The sequence below is a fragment of the Parasteatoda tepidariorum genome, chromosome X1 (assembly GCF_043381705.1).
Source record: "Parasteatoda tepidariorum isolate YZ-2023 chromosome X1, CAS_Ptep_4.0, whole genome shotgun sequence".
Taxonomy (NCBI): Eukaryota; Metazoa; Arthropoda; class Arachnida; order Araneae; family Theridiidae; genus Parasteatoda; species Parasteatoda tepidariorum.
Genome location: NC_092214.1, coordinates 42,578,320 through 42,597,212, shown reverse-complemented (window position 1 = coordinate 42,597,212; position 18,893 = coordinate 42,578,320). Strand labels below are relative to the sequence as shown.

Here is an 18,893-nt window from a genome sequence, read left to right as displayed (position 1 = left end):
ATCTGAACTTTGAAAAGGCCTTCATCTATCATTACATACTTCAACAATAACATTAAAAATTATTTCATATAATAAGGAAAAAAGCTCGAAGTGTTAAAATAAAATGGGACTTATACCAGATTAACTATAAAGTTGTCTTTACAGAATGATCTAAAAATTTTAAGTTATTTTATTTTCATAATTTTCCTAAAAGTATTATGGGTAACACATGAAAAAATTCATGGGTTTATTTGAAAGTATTTATACGTAGCCTAATTTTTGGATGAACAGCCTAGTAAATCAAACATTCTACTATGCTGTGCAAATCAATTTGGACAAGAGTTTTTTTTAAAAATTCATTCTTGACCAAAGCATGTTGAACAAACTGTAAAACGCTGAAGCAAATATTTTGGGTCTTTTTCTTAAGCAAATGGCATTGTAAGCTTAGTCCCCGTTATGAAGCATTCAAGAAAATACATATAAAAATTATGACGTAGGATTATTCAATACAATCAAATGTTAGTTCAGGCATTTTAGCATGAGTTAGCCCCTTTTCACAATTCAAAAATAGTCAGGAGATTCACACTAGAGAATCAAAGTTATACTGCTTGATTTGCATGTATATTCATATGATTTTAAGCCTATTGTGAGCTTGAAAATTATTTTGAAGAATATTTTAAGTATGGTGGAATGTACGAAAGGAAAACGTATAATTAATAATGCTGTAAACAATTTCTAGTTCCAAAATGATGAAATTAAGCTATGAACTAATCTATAGAGTCAATGCTAAAATGTCTTCAAGAGTTTATTGCTACAGAGGAAGACACATTACAAGTATGTATGCGCGAGTATATAAAGGCATAGAATAATTAAAAGTATATTTTTTTAAGGAGAGTTTTTTTTCTTTGTCGCAACTAATTTGTACAATACAATATAAAAACAATAAAATTACTCACTTCGCTTTACTTCCAGGAAAGCAAACCGGTATTCATATCCTCGTGTATTAGCCCCTAAACAAACATATTTACCAGCATCACGCAATTGAGCATTCTCAATGAGGAGCCTATGATAGTGCATATTACCGTCTCTAATTGTTTCCACTTGGTGTTCATTGTCAACAACATTGAAGAATTCTCCTTGCATCATAATAGGAGATTCCTCAGTTTCTTCATCAGGGTTTTCTTTGTCAACTTGCTTTAACCACTATAAAAGGAGAAACACCGTCTGAACACTTCTCAAAATGCCAATCATCGCAGGCATGTATTTATTATTTTTGGGAAGATTTTCTTACGAAGAAAAAAAATAAGACTGGGATTTATGAATATTCGAAGCACTGTAATTTATGAATTGTCGTCATTTACATAGTCGCTTTGGAGAAACACATTGTTTAGAAGTCCATCGTTGGACATAGTCGCCAGGAATACTTGTTAGATATCATTCTTTCTCACTATACACTAATGTCAATATTCATCTTACACAGATGATTCATAATACCTTTTACCGATTTAGAGCTGAAAATCACTCGATCCCAACGTCACGTTGCGGGCCTTAAAGTCTATCCACCCTGTCCTAAGTGCAATGTGAACCAGTCTGCTCCTGCCCACATCCTATCGTGGATTGACTGCCAGAAGAGCCACCTGGTCTCCAACCCTGCTGCAATAGTACATAGCTTTGGGAGCTTTTCGTATGAGTTCATGGACTTGATTTAATGCTTCTGTTGGTCAAGTGGGCATAAGCAACAACAGAGCTGAAAATGAACTAAAAGTGTTCCCTCTTCTATATAGATTATGACTATGCAGATTCTCCCCTTTAATGTAAATAACTAGATCAAATCCGTTCATAATGCTTTCGGTCTGTATTACGAGTAGAGATATGTCCGATCGGTGTGCTTTTGCACTAGGTTATGTGACCGGACCAGGTTTGCTCGTGATGCTGTATAGATTAACCACTGAGCCGTGATGACTCAGTGATTAAAAGCACTAAGTTGTCATTGAGAAGAAATAGGGTTCGATAGTTAGCGGTGGCTCGAAGCCCACCCAGCTTCTGATCGATATGCCAAGGATGTAAAAGTGGCATTGTGCATTATGCTAACCCCAGACCACATAACCCCATTCTATGCCTAATTCCATCTCTAGAACCCAAGTAGGCCTTGACCACTATCATGCTGTTGGTCACGAAATAATGGAGCCTTAACATCCATAACCTCCCCTCGCCTACAACAGGTATTGTGGGATTGTTTTTTTTTACAAATGACAGTGTTGTAAGTAAGAAATAATGAAATAAATTTCTTTTCATTCAACATTCACCATCAACCCAGCCCCTATGCACGTTGAATATTGACATTTTTTTCCAATTAAAATGCTGAACAATGATTTCTTTATTGTATGTAAATATTTTAGGCATTCCAAAGCGACAAAGTGAACAGCGACTTTTTCAAAGCATTTCAAGGCTATTTTTCTTAAATAACGTAAATAAATGATAACTATTTCTCTTAGTTATATGAAAACTCATAAACTTACTCTGCATATGTTCTTAAGAAATTATTTGGAGCTTCGATCATAGTAAAAAACTTCTAAAATAAATGCAATACAGCACATTAGGCTACAGTTTTTAACTCATTCTAGAGCTGAAAATCTCTTTAGATTTTGCCACATTATGTTAGAAAGAATGAGTATTACATATACTTACTACTTTCAAATGCTTAGTTATTTTGTAATAGATAGTTTAAATATGTACCATTTTGAAATTAAAAAATAAAATTCTAAAGAGTAAAATTCCGAAAATAGGCTTTTTTATTATGTAATATCTTTAATATGAATTTAAATTTTTATTTTCTAAACATTAAATTTTATCGGTTTATTTGTAAGTGTGTTTAAGGTAAAGCTCAAATACTTATGGAAATTTCTCTTACGGCTAAAAAAAAAAAAAAATAAATAAATAAAATAAAATATTAGTGTTTGTTAATATGAAGTTATTCTGAAGAAAAGTATCCGTGAAATTGTTTCACAATCAGTTACTTGCGATTTTATTCTTCTAATGTAACATCATTATTAAATTGATATATTCATTTAATCAGCCTTCAATTAAATCAGTTTCAAATTTTAAAAAAAACTATATAATAACGCACTTTTCAATCATCAGATATTATAATGCATCGTACTCAATAATTAATGATTTGATATTTTTTTATTACATTCGTCTAACATAATTATAAATCTAGTAAAGTTTTTTTAATGTTTAAATCAATTACAATAAATACTTTTCTTTTATTAAACATATGACGGTTTAGTTCAAAAATTCTTATGATTACATTTTCTCCTGTAATGTCATGATATCTATTTAACATATGCGTTGTGTATATCTTACACACGCATAAGAGTTATGGCGTGAAAAATGTCTGACACAAAAAAACTTACCTCAATATGTAAAAGTGGAAAGCTTTCAACGGAACACTCCATAACAGCTTTTTCTCCTTCTTCAACAATGGTTATGTTACCTCCAGAAAGTATTGGTTTTAGTTGTAATGCACTTCCAAAGGCTGAAAGTTTTCATTTTTAATTGTAATTTCAATTAAAAAGTAATGGCCTACTTAATTCTTGAAAAAGGCAAAAACTTATCACAAAAACTTTTTATGGTAACTTTTAAGGCAACTTTATGCATTAATATTCCAGTTCTTTATGCATTAATATTCTTTTAGCATTAATATTCTAGTTTTACTAGAAAAAAAATCTAGTAAAATTACCGTATTGCATCTTAAAGACACATCTGGTTGAAAAAGACCAGCATTCTGGTAATAAAACCAAAGATAAATTTAATCGAATAAATGGTTTTTATGGCATGCTTTAGAAATATCATGATAAAATTACCGAATTTTACCACATTTACCAAATTTTGACAAATATTATTAAATAATATTTCATTGCTAATGTCACCAAAATCATTACCAATGCGTTTCGTTAGAAATTAACTTGCTTTTTGGTGTTCCTATAGAGGTAGGAATAAGGCAAATTTTACTATATTCTGGTAAAATTTGCAGTAAATTTAACCATACTTTTTTCCTCAGTGTATGATGCATACAAGTATGTAATGCTAAATAATAATGAAAGCACGTAATGACTTACGCGTGTTTCAATGTTTCTTTTTCTTTCTTTTCTTAAAAAATAAATAATTGAATAAAAATGAAAATACTTTAGAAATTGTGAAAGCCTTTTCATGTGATGTTTTTACAGGTAACTGAACTACTTAATTAATTTATTTGACTTTAACAGGTCGAATATTTTAATTAAAGCTTAAAAGTTTGTTGAAAGTTTCTTTATAAAGCGGAATATAACGATATCAGTTTAATGAAAACAAAGAATTTCATTGTTAGGTATTACTTAACTTCATCGAATGCATCCATAAACAAGCTGAATTAAATCAAAATTACAGTTTAGACATATGTAACAAAGTTTTGGATTTTATTTTGTCGATAAAAATAGGTAAATAAATAAATTAAAACAAATGAAAAATACCAGCATGAATTATTTTTAAAGAAAAAAATTAGTTTTGCAAAACTTTTTGGTCAAAATCAGCTAACCCAAATTTTCTAATTTGAGTGCAATATTTTAAAACTAAATCATAATGAAACTAAAACAGTTTATTTTCAAGAATATTTTATATACGAAAATATCGAATACTTACGATTCCTATTCTTGCTTAAAATTTGACTTTTATGAAAAGTAAAACTAATTTATAATTTTTACCATACCTTTAGATAAATATTCTCTCGCTCAGTTAGAATATTCCCATCGAAAGAGGAAAGTATATTAATTTTGACTCACAATAAAAAAAATAAGAAAAATCTGATATTTTGAATTCATCGAACGGCATAAGTTACATAAAATCAGTGAAAAACTAATTTATATTCGAAATAATGCTTTAAACCATTTACAACTCATCAAGTTTCAGTTCAAAATTAAAATTCTAATCTGAAAACGGCTGGCCAATACACTACTACTTATATTGAATAATTTTTGACCCTTCACTGCTCCTGTCTTACGATGTCAAATGATAGTTTTTCGGAGCTCCCTTTCTTTCCTCAAATTATAAGAGGCAGCGTCCAAAATTAAGTTTGCCTTGTAGTTTTTTTCTCCAGGAAATTGAACAGCTATGGGGTAAATAAGACAGCGGTTGGACGTGAAAGACACGTATTTCATTAGGTATCGTTCGACCATGATCAAGCAGATTGTAAAAGACACCAATATATCATTAGGTATCGTTCAACCATGATCAAGCAAATGACAATCTCGCAGTGCCAGCGCAAAGCAGAGGAGAGACTAGGCCCGGAGTTTAGTTGCGGGACCTTTTGGAGGTTGGGAGTATCAATGCTACGTGGTACTATTACACCCCGTCAAAATTGAAGGAGCCTATTTAGACAAAGCCGCCTGGGCTTCATCTGGCGTTCTGTTGCTAAGATGATAATTCGACACTCTGGTATGGGAACGCAAAACCATATTGCAACGTTTGGTTGGGAGAACTTTGGTCCTCCGCCATCAGTCCTGATTTCGCACCCCAGTTTTTCTCGCTTGGAAGAGGAATCTCGACTGAAGCGCTTGCTTTGGAGCAATGCAAAATCACTTCAACCTATCAACCCTTCTTCTGTATGCAGAGCCCTGATTTTTTCCTTGAAGGCTTTTTGAACCTTATAAAGTCATATGACAAATGTCACAACGAGCTTAGAAATTATGAGGAAAAATAAAGTTACATACTATATGTTCTACATCAAAGTAAATAATACAAACTTACGGTCTATAATAAGAAAAAAGGAGTGACTGTCCTTTCCAAGAATATTTTTTGCTACACATGTGTAATTGCCACTGTCTGTAAGAATTGCTTCCGTAAAAGGTAATGCCCATTTTCCTGTTTTGGCACTGTTAATTTTTATTCCATCTTTGTACCATATCATTTCAGGTGCTGGCAATCCTGTTGCAACACACTGTAACTTGAATGTTTCTCCAACTTTCTTAATAATAGGCGAAACTTTATCAGAGACACGTAAAATTCGTGGTTTATCTGAAAAAGATTATTATTGCTTTATAGGTTAGGTTAGGGAAAGTTATTGAAATAAAGAGTTCATTTTATTTAAAGCAAAACATTTAAATACTTTCTTTGTATGTTTAAGTTAAGATAGGAATTAATGTTGGAAAGGGTATTCACAAATTTCTGTACGGATTTTGCAAAGCGTTACGGTTTCTAATGTTCTTCGAGTTGACAATCGCGTCCGCGAAACTTTTCTTACAACTCACAGTATCGCTAAGGAGTAGAAAATAAGATTCGTGTTAAATGAACGCTATGTAAAATCTCTCTAATAACACATTAATACAATATTAGAAAGCACTTTATTTTGTGGATATAACCGTGCGTGTTGACGACGAGATTATATATTTTCGTCATTTTGTTTTCTGGCTTCTTAATTTTTGAAAAAATTTTTGAAAAATTTTTTTAAAGAATTTTTAAAACTTTTTTAGATATTTTTAATAGTTTTTTGTGTGCTAATTTTATTTTTTTGTCCTTTTTATTTATTTCCTTGTTTTCCTTGTATTCTTATTATATATATACACACACACAAAACTTATTACAAAAATGCAATATGCTGTAAATTAAATAAAATCAAAAAATGATTGAATTGATTAAATAAAATCAAAAAATGGTAAAATCAAAAAAAAACTCTGAACTTACAGGTTAAACTAATCTTTGAATCACCCTCTGGTAATATCTCTTGGCTGTAACCGTAGTCATAATCGTGATAGTCTTTTTCATACCCTTCAGAACCTTAAATACATGAAAAAATCTTACAGACAAGTAATATGAGAATTATAACCTGACAGAAAATAATTTTAGCGATCTTCACTATGTCATAAGCAAATGATTACAGTTTCTGGTCGGTGGTACTAATCAGCTTCTTAACGATCATCACAAAATCAATTCTTATTTTTCTAATTAGATTAGATATCCTGACCATTTTAAAGGACTTTTTTTAAGCCCAGGCAACAGGACCTAAGAGAATTTTTAAAAAAACATGAAAATGAGGAGACATGTCATTTATTTGTGCTAATAATGTCTCCAATGAAACTCTGATTCCAAAAATTGAAGTAATTAGTAAAGACTACTGCATTTTAAATAACGATGAGAGCATTACATTTAGGAAACTACAAAAATTACTCTGCCTGAAAATAATCGTCTTATATTATATTCAGCAAAATTTAATTTTTTAACTGAAATTTTATTTGAACAACTTTTTCAGTTCAATTTTTCTTATTATTAAGTGAAGTGTTTAATAGAACATTTTAGAAATTAAAAATAATTTAAGCCACGTAGCTCAGTTTTTAAACCACTTAATTTGGATTTTATACTGATATCTAATGACTTATGTCATATCAATTACTTTTTTGAATGGGTACTTTATAATATTTTCAGTAACTATACCCTTTAAACAAACTTATCCTTTTTAAAAAAATTGTGAATTATTAAATTTTCACAAATCTTACATGTATTGAAATTGCTGGTTTTTATTTAAAAAAATTAAAGATTAACCTCTCATAAATTTATGTTGCATATAAATTCATGAATTAGAGATCATAAAAATTTGTGTTGCATTATGTTACTAAATAATTTTAAATGTTTAAAGGCTACTAACATGGCATTTTGAGTTTTGCCCTATTACAGGTATTATTAATTAGAAAGAGGGGGAAAGACTCCAACATAATTAATCTTATGTATTTTTAATCTTATGTAATTAATCTTATTAATTTTAAACAGATCCCCACATGTATTTATTAGTTTTAATTAACAGTAAGTTTTTACATATAATTGTAAAAAAAATATTGCTTTTACCAATCATAAGAAGTGTTGTGTTAAATTCTGCACTGCAGTATCTATTTATGGCTCTACAACGGCACTCACCAGTAAGTAACATCTCTAATTTTGAGTGTTCCATTGTTTAATATTTTAAATTTGTTTTATTTAACAATTCCAAGTTTTGTTATATTAAGGGTCTTATTATCTTATGAATTAGAGAATGAATCCATCATAATCTATCTTATATACATAATTGTCATACAGATCCACACATACATTTTTTAACTTTAATTAGCAGCCTATTCTTAAATATAATTTTAATTAAAGTATTGCTTTTACCAATCACAAGTAGTGTTGTGTTAAATTCCACGCTGCCGTATCCATTTATAGCTCTACAACGGTATACGCCAGTATCACTGTAAGTAACATCTTTAATTTTGAGTACTCCGTTGCTTAATATTTTGAATCTTTCGTCAGGGAATTCTATCATTTGAGATTTTTCTTTATACCACTCGAACATATTTTTTCGATTCCGTCGAACAGGACAATCCATATTAACAGTTTCATGAGGGCTTACAACCATCTCACGAGAAGTTTCGTTTGTTTGCAACATAGGTGGATCTAGAAATAAAAATTATTAATTATAAATTTATATTAATGTAAGTATTAACTATGCATTTTGAATTATTTTTGTTTAACACATATTGAGAGAAATATTTCTTTTAGACTTAAATATTTATAAAACTTTAAAAAAATATATATATTATTTCTAACGCAGATCATACAGGGTTGTCAAAACGAAACTTTATAAACTCAACTCCGAAGACTGTGTAAAGCCAGGGCTAAAGAGAATAGAAGGGCTGGTTCACTCCTTTGAAGTATCTCTCGCCGCGCCGATCCTCCGACGTCACTCTAGTGACGTCACTTTGGCTCACTTTGGCAAAGCTCGCACTTTGACTTCAAGAACGGAGCGTTTGGCCTTACTAGCTCTAACTAATATTGGATCATTTCTTTTTGCGAGATATTCTAAGACATTTGTTATNTTGTCGGTCAGAACTGTATTCTTTATTTCAAAATGATTTAAAAAACACTATTTATAAGTAGATTTTAATGGTTTAAAGAAGTTTAGTTAATTGTGCAAAAATGGTTACAGAAGCTTATTTTAAAGTTAAAACACGCAAAACAAATTTTCTTTGAATATTCCCAAATTATTTTTCTAGTCAAAAGCAGGAAGTAAATTTTAAACAGTCACATTTCTCTCTGGTTTAATACATTCAAAATTCCATCAAAATTAGGTGTTTTCACTGAATTTAAGATAGAATTCTTGTTCATTTTTTTTTTGCATTTCCTTCATTGTTTGTCTTTTTTTAAATGTTGTAGGAAAAAAATTAATTAATTTGCCTGAATATAAATGAACACAATTACAAGGGGGAATAATTGACTTTCAATTTTTTTCTGATGTAATTCAGAATATTCGAGACAATTAACTCGAAATAAGAAAAAACACATATCTCGTATTAAAGTCATTATCAATTTACCGCCGATATAAACTTTAACGTTTGTTTCGTTCTCTCTACTTTTATTAATAAAAAAAATATATATTGGACATCCATTTAATAAAAATGAATGTTTCTTTTTATCTTTTAGGTTAAGAGCGATCGTAGCTTCAGCTCTAAGAGCGGAGTGAACTAGCCCTTCTATTCTCTTTAGCCCTGGTGTAAAGCTATGAACTTTTTTTCATCCATGCTCTAGTTTACTTTCGTTATCTTTCAAAAAGTTTCACTTCAGTTTCATACCTAAAAACTGTAAATGTCAATCGGTAAGGCTGTAGTTTTGCCACTTTTAAGCTAAACTAAATGTCATCGCATTTAAATATTTACTAGGGATACAAACTATAAATATTAATCGCTTTTGCCACTTTTAAGCTAAACTTAATATCATCGCATATAAATATTTACTAGGGATACAAACTATAAATGTCAATCGCTAAGGCAGTAGTTTTGCCACTTTTAAGCTAAACTTAATATCATCGCATATAAATATTTACTAGGGATACAAACTATTAATGTTAATAGCTAAGGCTACAGTTTTGCCACTTTTAAGCTGAACTTAATATCATCGCATTTAAATATTTACTAGGGATACAAACTATAAATGCTAATCGCTAAGGCTGTAGTTTTGCCACTTTTAAGCTAAACTTAATATCATCGCATATAAATATTTACTAGGAATACAAACTATTAATGTTAATCGCTAAGGCTAGTTTTGCCACTTTTAAGCTAAACTTAATATCATCGCATTTAAATATTTACTAGGGATACAAACTATAAATGTTAATCGCTAAGGCTGCAGTTTTGCCACTTTTAAGCTGAACTTAATATCATCGCATATAAATATTTACTAGGAATACAAGCTATTAATGTTAATCGCTAGGGCTAGTTTTGCAACTTTTAAGCTTAACTTAAGATCATCGCATTTAAATATTTACTAGGGATACAAACTATAAATGTCAATCGCTAAGGCTGTAGTTTTGCCACTTTTAAGCTAAACTTAATATCATCGCATTTAAATATTTACTTGGGATACAAACTTTAAATGTTAATCGCTAAGGCTGTAGTTTTGCCACTTTTAAGCTAAACTTAATATCATCGCATATAAATATTTACTAGGAATACAAACTATTAATGTTAATCGCTAAGGCTAGTTTTGCCACTTTTAAGCTAAACTTAATATCATCGCATTTAAATATTTACTAGGGATACAAACTATAAATGTTAATCGCTAAGGCTGCAGTTTTGCCACTTTTAAGCTGAACTTAATATCATCGCATATAAATATTTACTAGGAATACAAGCTATTAATGTTAATCGCTAGGGCTAGTTTTGCCACTTTTAAGCTTAACTTAAGATTATCGCATTTAAATATTTACTAGGGATACAAACTATAAATGTCAATCGCTAAGGCTGTAGTTTTGCCACTTTCAAGCTAAACTTAATATCATCGCATTTAAATATTTACTTGTGATACAAACTTTAAATGTTAATCGCTAAGGCTGTAGTTTCGCCACTTTTAAGCTAAACTTAATATCATCGCAGATAAATATTTACTAAGGATACAAACAATATTGATTTGGGCAAATATTCGACAGTCTTAAAATGCAGTACGCATTATACAACACTATTCTTAGTTAATTGTATCATTATACGGAGAAAAAAACATTTTGGTAAAACTACCGTACTGTACTACCATACCGTACTGTAAAAAAAAAAAAAAAAACATTATTCTGGTTAATAAAACCAAAATAGGGTATTTAAACAATTGATTTGGTAGTTTTTCTGTTCACATGGCAACAATTTATCAGAAACTCTGGTTTTCAAAATTATAATTCTTATTACCACACTTTTATTAAAAAATACAAAACTGAAAACTTAATTTAACTGAATAAATGGTTTTATGCCGTGTTCAAAGGTATCATGGTAAAATTACCAACTTTTACCATGTTTATCAAATTTTATCACATAATATAAAACCATATTTTTTTGTTAATTTTACCAAAATCATTGCCAAAGCGCCTCGGTAAAAATTATCGAGCTTTTTCCTGGTCCCATAGATTCAGAAACACGGTAAATTTTACCATATTTTGGTAACTTTGATCATACTTTTTTTCCCAGTGTGCAATTGAAATACATTCACTCCAGATAAAAATTATTTTGCGAGCAAACTTATTTTTTTTAAAAACGATGGTTTATATTTCGTAACTATTAATGCGAAAAACTGGTAAAATTCAGCAATTCACTTGGTTTTTTTGCTGAGTTAGTAGCTATGCTTATGTGACTGACAAATTTGAGAAAAAGTAACAATGTTATTTTCTGGTTGTACATAAATTAATATAAATTAGATACACTTTCAAATTTATTGATATTTTTTGTTTAAATATATTTTCCCGTTAATGTCAAACTATAAAACTGAATCACTTCTAAAATATGTGCCTCAATAATGTCGAATGAAAATGTTCTTAATATAATTTTCTGTATTCCTTTATTCTCCAAGCCTAATTTCCTCTTTCAATATCTAGACTATAGTTAACAAGCCTCTTCGTGTGTGGTCCATTTTAACTTCAGTAATTACAGCTATATGTGCACTTCTAATCGACAAAGAATCATCAAAACTTTCGTCATTTTGCAAAATTAGGGTTATATTTGAGATGACAAAGATAAAAAAAGTCCTTGGAAGACCGATAATTTACGTCTTGATATAACCTTTCTTACATTTCTATTGCTTTCCACGAGTCAAGTTTAATAAAAAAAATATATAAATATAATCATTGCTTGAATTAAATTCATGTTCCTAAGTATACCTTTAATGATTCCATATATTAGAAACATTTTACAAAGCATTAAAGACATATGACAGTAATTATATATTTCGAACGATAAAACAAGCTGTCGTCGATTTATCATTCGTTGAGTACAAATAGTATTGTTATAGATAATTTTTTTTTTCTATTATGATAAATATCCTTTATTTTCTCGCTAATACTTAATATTCATATTTATCAGAAAATACGAAACTTGAAGTAGTTAGGTAGTATTTGGACATCGAAGTAATTTTATCAAAAATTTTATATTATGTATAGAATCGGTTTTTATATTTTTTTTGTTCATTTGAATTTTTTTAAGCAATTAGTATAGATATTTGAACTCGAAACGAGGTTTAAATTGGAAACAATTGTTCAGAAAAAATGCTTTTATAGGCATTCAAACCACGCTGAGTAGCTAGGATTATTTTTAATAATTGCGTCTAGAAAGAAATATATTTGAAAAGAAAAAAAAAGAATAACCGTATTTGTCATATTACTGCATTGTTACAATGAAGAATAAGTTATTAATATTATTATTTCAGTTGTTCCGTTATTCTATCGCACCATAATAAACGGAGAAAAAAAAGTTCGGGCAAAAATACCGAAATGTATGGTAATGACATTTCTGGTAAAAAAAAACTATAGTTCTGGTAAATAAAACCAAACTATACGGTATTATTATTCATATGGTAACGGTTTTACCAAATTCTGATTTTCAAGATTATAGTTATTATTACCACTCATTTAGTAAGAAATACAAAACAAAAAAGTAAATTTAACCGAATAAATGGTTTTTATGCCGTGTTCTAAAGTGTCATGATAAAATTACCAAATTTTACAACATTTAACAAATTTTATCGCATATTATAAAACCATATTTTATTGTTAATTTTATCATAATCATTGACAAAGCGCTTTGGTGAAATTACCGAGTGTTTTGCGTCCCATAAAGTCGGAAACACAGTAAATTTTACCATATTCTGGGTGTTTTGACCATATTTTTTCCCCAGTGTACCTCACATAGGATCGTTGAAAAAAGCATTATAGTCTATTTATGAACATTAATTTTATACAAAAGTGCAAGTAGTTTACGAAAAAAAGAACGTTTGAACATTATTTTTACCTTAAAGAGGAAGATTAGGAAACACATATTCCCTCCTGATATATTCATTTTAACATGGACGTTATTACATAGAAGTGAATTACATAGAATAACATGATTTTTAAACTCAAAATTTAGCACTCTTTCAGAATGTCACATGGTAATTTTTCTATAATCATCTCATGAAATATAATTTATTTTTATATAAATACTTTCTATAACTCACGAAAGACAAAATATTTTTTCATACATGCATATTTTGTTCTTCATTTATTTTCTTTTAAAGACTTATAATGACTTATGATACTTAGCCAAGTATTATTATGTAACATTACTGCTAATTGTAACTTTTTAAATTAAAAAAAGCTACAACATAAGGAAAATTGCCTATTCAATGAACCGTTGTATGCAGTGGTGTTTGATTGCTCACAATCAACTAGATTAGAGACTATGTTAGATGCTCCTGTAAACAGGAATGCAATCATTGAAGGATAAAAGCCAATTTAATTGAAAGAAAAATTAAAATCTATTTTCTAAATTTCCTTCTATAGGAGTGTAACTGATATTATGGTAAAAAACATATAATATTTTCAGGAAGATAACATTCCAAAAGGGATATTCAAACTGTAAAAAGAAGAAAAAAAATACCCTGTAAAAAAAAATTTCTTTTTACCCAAATAGCTGCAGAATGTTAAGGTTCATAGAGGAAAAAGTAACAAAATTTTTTATACTGCAACGGATATTTTAAACATTGACTTCTCAAATTTCTAAATTTCTAAATTCCTTAAACTATTATGTGTATTAATTTTACCAAACACTTAACATTTGAGCATTGATTTTGTTTTTGTATTAGTACCAAACATTTAACATTTGAGCATTGATTTTGTTTTCACACCAGACAATGTGAATATTGAGATTACTGAGTAATTGAATAAGAATTAGAATAAAATATTAAGTTTTTTAGAGAAAAAGTGGATGGTTTTTTTACGTTAAAAGTACCACTTTAAAAATTTAATTTAAACGTTTGCAGCTCGAAACTTTTATTTTTAGTACATAAATACTTTTTGTCAATCTTTGAATAGGCACCATATATTTTGTATATAAGTTGAAAAACTTTTGAAAAAGGTTTTTTAACTACAATAAGTGAACAAAATGAAAAATATATTGTATTTGCTTTATTTTATTTGAATCGCTTACATTTTATTTTATATATTTCTTCAAGATCTGCTAATAATTTTGAACCTAAACTTACGAACAAATTATGCTTAGATATATTTTAGTTTTTTGCTCAATGACTAGACGTCCACTAAGCAAAATTAGACAAAAATCATAGTCACTTCACTTTATTGCGATTTCTTTTACAACGAAAAAATGTTTACAACTTGATTACATGGTAGTAATGATTTCTGTCAAAAAAGTTTTAATAATTAATTAATAGATGGCGGCACGAGCGGCAAGTTTAGAAGTTCGTTTTTAAATTATGAATTATTTGAATTTAACAGTCATAATCGGAAATTAAACAAAAAGATTGCCTGACTTTCTTTAGTAAGAAGTTAAAAATATCTTTTTTAACAAAATCAACTCAAAGTCCACTTCCCCAAATAAACTTTTTTTTTTGCATGTTTCATGGTTTTTATTTCATAACCTACCATTGTTATCAATAAAATGCTGATTTAGTCTAAATGCATTAGTTTCAGGCCCGGGTACCTTAAATGTTGCAAATAATTTTTTAGTACTTTGCCTTAATGATTGTCAATTAGAATTATGAGTTAGCAAAACCTGAGACAAATATAATTTCAAATTTACTTAGATATCTCAATTTAATAATGTTATAAAATTTATTTAAAAGCATTTCGTTACTAAAACATACATAAATTAATGTTTCAAATTACAACCAGTGAGGCCTCTGATAGTTCTGTGTCTGAAGTCCATGGATTTTTAAATCAGTGCCTGGCAACCAGGACAGTTCACAACTGTTAACTATGACTATTAAAACTGATTAAATTAATACAGTTTTTTAGAATATAAATTGTTCGAAAGTGACAGGAACGATTAGAGACTACTTCCAACTGAAACATCGTACATCTTCTGAACATTTATTCAAAGTTAAATAATATTGTTTAATCCTCTTTCACTAACGTAGCCATGACTAGATATTTTTAAAAAAGTAAGCCATTAGAGTAAAACCTTTTCACATTTAACGCTAAACTTACGATAACCGGTCACATGACCGTTTAAGGTATGTTAAATTAAAAATTCTTATTCTTCGTGCTTGTAATACATAAAAATTGGCAATATACAATTTTGTTTAATTATAATAAAGGTTTTTTAGTTTATTTCCTTCCTAACATCCATATTTCATACATTCAATCAAGAAAGTCCGGTCATTTGATCGGCTATGGTAAAAATAGGTATTTATTAAGTGTTTAGAGTTAAATTTTATTTCTGTAAATTAAGACTTCTTAGCTAGTGTAGGTTCATATAAAACAAATGAATTTTACTTCCAGTTTTGGCTTAGTTGAACTGCAATCACCGGAATATGGGTGACGCGGCTATATCAAAAACTTTACTGCCACCCGAATATGGGTGACGCTGCGGTCAACATGTTAAGATCGTTTTGAAAACAGAAGAAAAAAAAAATAATTGCTATTTCATTTCGGTAGAGTTCAGAATTATTACGATTTTACACATTATGAACATTTTAACTCGTTTGTATGTAAAATATCCCTTCTTTAAAAGATTCTCTTATAGATTTGTTCAAAAAATTGATATTATAATGTAACAAAAGGAAAAATAAAAGATTTTTTTTTTACTTAGTATATAAATTTTTATGATTTTTTTGATGAGTTATTAGCTATTACATAAAACTTGAAAGACAGATTTAACTAAGAAAAAAATGATTCAAGAAATTTAAATTTAAGATTAACAAAGTAATTTTATAAATTATAATTTATATTTTGCTTGTCAAACTCAAGTAAACTTAGCAATCATTTAATCATTAATCTTAGCAAAATATAACTTTCATCTTAAGTACATTAATCCGAAAAAAATCTTAAGAAATTTTACCTGCCCATTTCAAAAATTATATGCGTGTTACCATTTTAACTATTTTAAAGCAAAGCACAAGAATGGTATATGAATAAATCAATAAACCACAGACTTATTACTTTATTCATTTTAAGCAATGAAAAATATTAAAGAAAAAAGAGAGAAGATATTTTATAATTTGAGGTAGCTTTCAGAAGAATTAAAATTGCTCCTCAAGACAAAGTCACATGGATCAGAAGATGTCATAAAACTCACGCAGCCAAAAAGACTTTAAAAAACTCAAAACGCAGAAAACCTTTTACTACATAGTAACCATCTAAAAACTGACGGTGCAACAAGATAACTAGGGTTTAAGTGTAACCCAACCGCAGAATCGTGGACAAAGGGGTAAAAAAAATTAAACCTTTTCTCCTTTCATTGGTTGATAAACTAATAAAGCAAGATTTAATACAGCAGATACATATCAAACAGATAAAAAGACAATCAATCAATATCATTCAGAACATAAAAAATAAATCTGTATCGCACTCAGTTTGCTAAAAAATATTGAAAATAGGATTATTAAACTAATTTAAGGTAAATATTAAAATTACTTATTACTGTATAGAAATTAAAATTTTAATCATAATTTTTATAGCATTCTTAAAAAAGGTTTTGTTATAAATTGTATAAAATTTTTTTCCATAATTCAGAAATTTTTTATCTAGAAAAAAATTAGAAATTCAAAATTAAATAAATTTTTTCAAAAAAAAAAAAATATCAGCTTTGGGATACATTGAATAATATTTTGAATGGTTGGAAATTTCAAAGTATATTTTCAAACATCTCGCGGAATTTATCACTGTCGTAAAAACTAACAGACTGATATGTAGAGAAACAGTTTCACTTGGTAAAGCATTTTTTTCTTAGGGCTTTTTTTTTAGTGCCAAGATTTTCGAATGAAAGTTTTGAATATTTATTCATTGCGAACATAAATAACTTTACTTAGTTTACGCCATCGAGTTTAATGAAAATATCATCTTGGAAACGTATATATTTTTCTAAATTGACTTTTTTTTAATAAAATTTTTTTCCTTTCATAAAAAAGAAGATCCGACTCATGCATTGCGCACATGCATTGCGCAAATCACTGATATTTTGTCCAATCCTTTGCAAAAGAATTTTTTAAAGATTCCTGAAGTGCAAATACATTCCCCAGGTACTTCTATAATAATATCAAATTTATCAAAATAAACTTCAGAGTGGTAATTATTATTTAAAAAAAAGCACATGGTTACGCACAGTTTTCAAAATATAGTAACAGAAAAGATTTGTCACAATTATAATCGTAATTGCTCTTATATTTCCACAATTATTTTTGTCATCTAAGTGTCCCATCACTAGCAAAATCGGAGTTCCGTATACATTTAATGTGACGTTAGGGTCCAAAAAATAGTTGTTAAAAGCGTGCAATTTACTTTCATGGAAATTAATTCTAATCGAATAGAGCTGTAAACTAGTAAAGTTTCAGACATCATGTTTTAAATGAAAGATTCTATACCTAAAGGCAAATCCTATGAAAAAAATTCGTTTTTTGCACTCCTCCTTTAAACGGTCCGGAGTTCTTGTATAGACAGTGATCATTCCCGTGCTTCAAACTGTCAGTGAACCAAATTTAATTGCATTCGGGTGAATGGTCTAGGACGGATAAACAAACATTCAATTATTTAATTGTACTTTATTTACGTCACACAAGAGTTACACAATGAGCTATTGGCTACGGTCTGGGAAACATCTCTGTGTTCGAAGACATACCATCACAATTTTTATCTTCTGCAGATGGCAGATGGCTCTTCTGCTTTGGTAGCCCAACAACCTGCACGCGAAATTGAGCACTTTATGTTAGAACAGTTTAACTAATACCGTGAATCCTCAGTTCCTTTGCAGGCTGATAAAAGTGGCACTACTCACCGCAACCAGAGATGCTTGACTTTGGTGTTCTACTGGGAACTGTGCCTTTACGGTTAATACATATCGGGGATATATATATATATATATCTATACATCATANATATTTATATATACATACATATGTTCCCGCCATTTATGAATTTAGATGTACATGTTGCACTTAAATAATTGAAAAATACATCTTTAAGCTTTGTTTTGTAACTCAGTTTCCAAAGCATACTAATCATCACTTTACAACATTATCAAAACATTTAAACTGCTTCAAATAATTATTTTTAATAACTGTACATTTAAAACCACCGGGGCACATTATCAAATAATTACAGCATCCACTTATACGTGCTAACAAGTTTCGAGCTTTACAATTAAATGGCTTTTTTTCCTTGATAATTTCCCTAACCTAATTAATCATAAATTATTCTAAAAATGCCAAAATTAATAAAGCATTAATTAGTAAAATTTTCTGTGGTTAGGTTTATACCTAGTAAAAATATCTATAATTAAACTGAGGAAGCAGTTCATTTAACAACTATTAGACTCAGATTATTAAAACAAAACATAACATATAATTCTGATTGTCTAATATGCTTGCAAAAATGGCCAAATGAATGCATATTT

The 18,893-nt window shown here is 28.9% G+C and overlaps 1 protein-coding gene across 1 annotated transcript in view; it reads right to left on the bottom strand.

Moving 5' to 3' along the window:
• The window catches only part of LOC107445728 (fibroblast growth factor receptor-like 1), a 42,197-nt gene that overhangs the window by 5,588 nt on the left and 17,716 nt on the right, over nt 1–18,893 (bottom strand). Inside the window, exons 3-7 of the mRNA XM_016060202.3 lie at nt 8,155–8,436; nt 6,697–6,789; nt 5,764–6,030; nt 3,396–3,517; nt 936–1,182 (exon numbers count right to left, since the gene is read on the bottom strand). Coding sequence (XP_015915688.1) covers nt 936–1,182; nt 3,396–3,517; nt 5,764–6,030; nt 6,697–6,789; nt 8,155–8,436 — 1,011 coding nt within the window. The remainder of the gene's footprint in view (nt 1–935; nt 1,183–3,395; nt 3,518–5,763; nt 6,031–6,696; nt 6,790–8,154; nt 8,437–18,893) is intronic.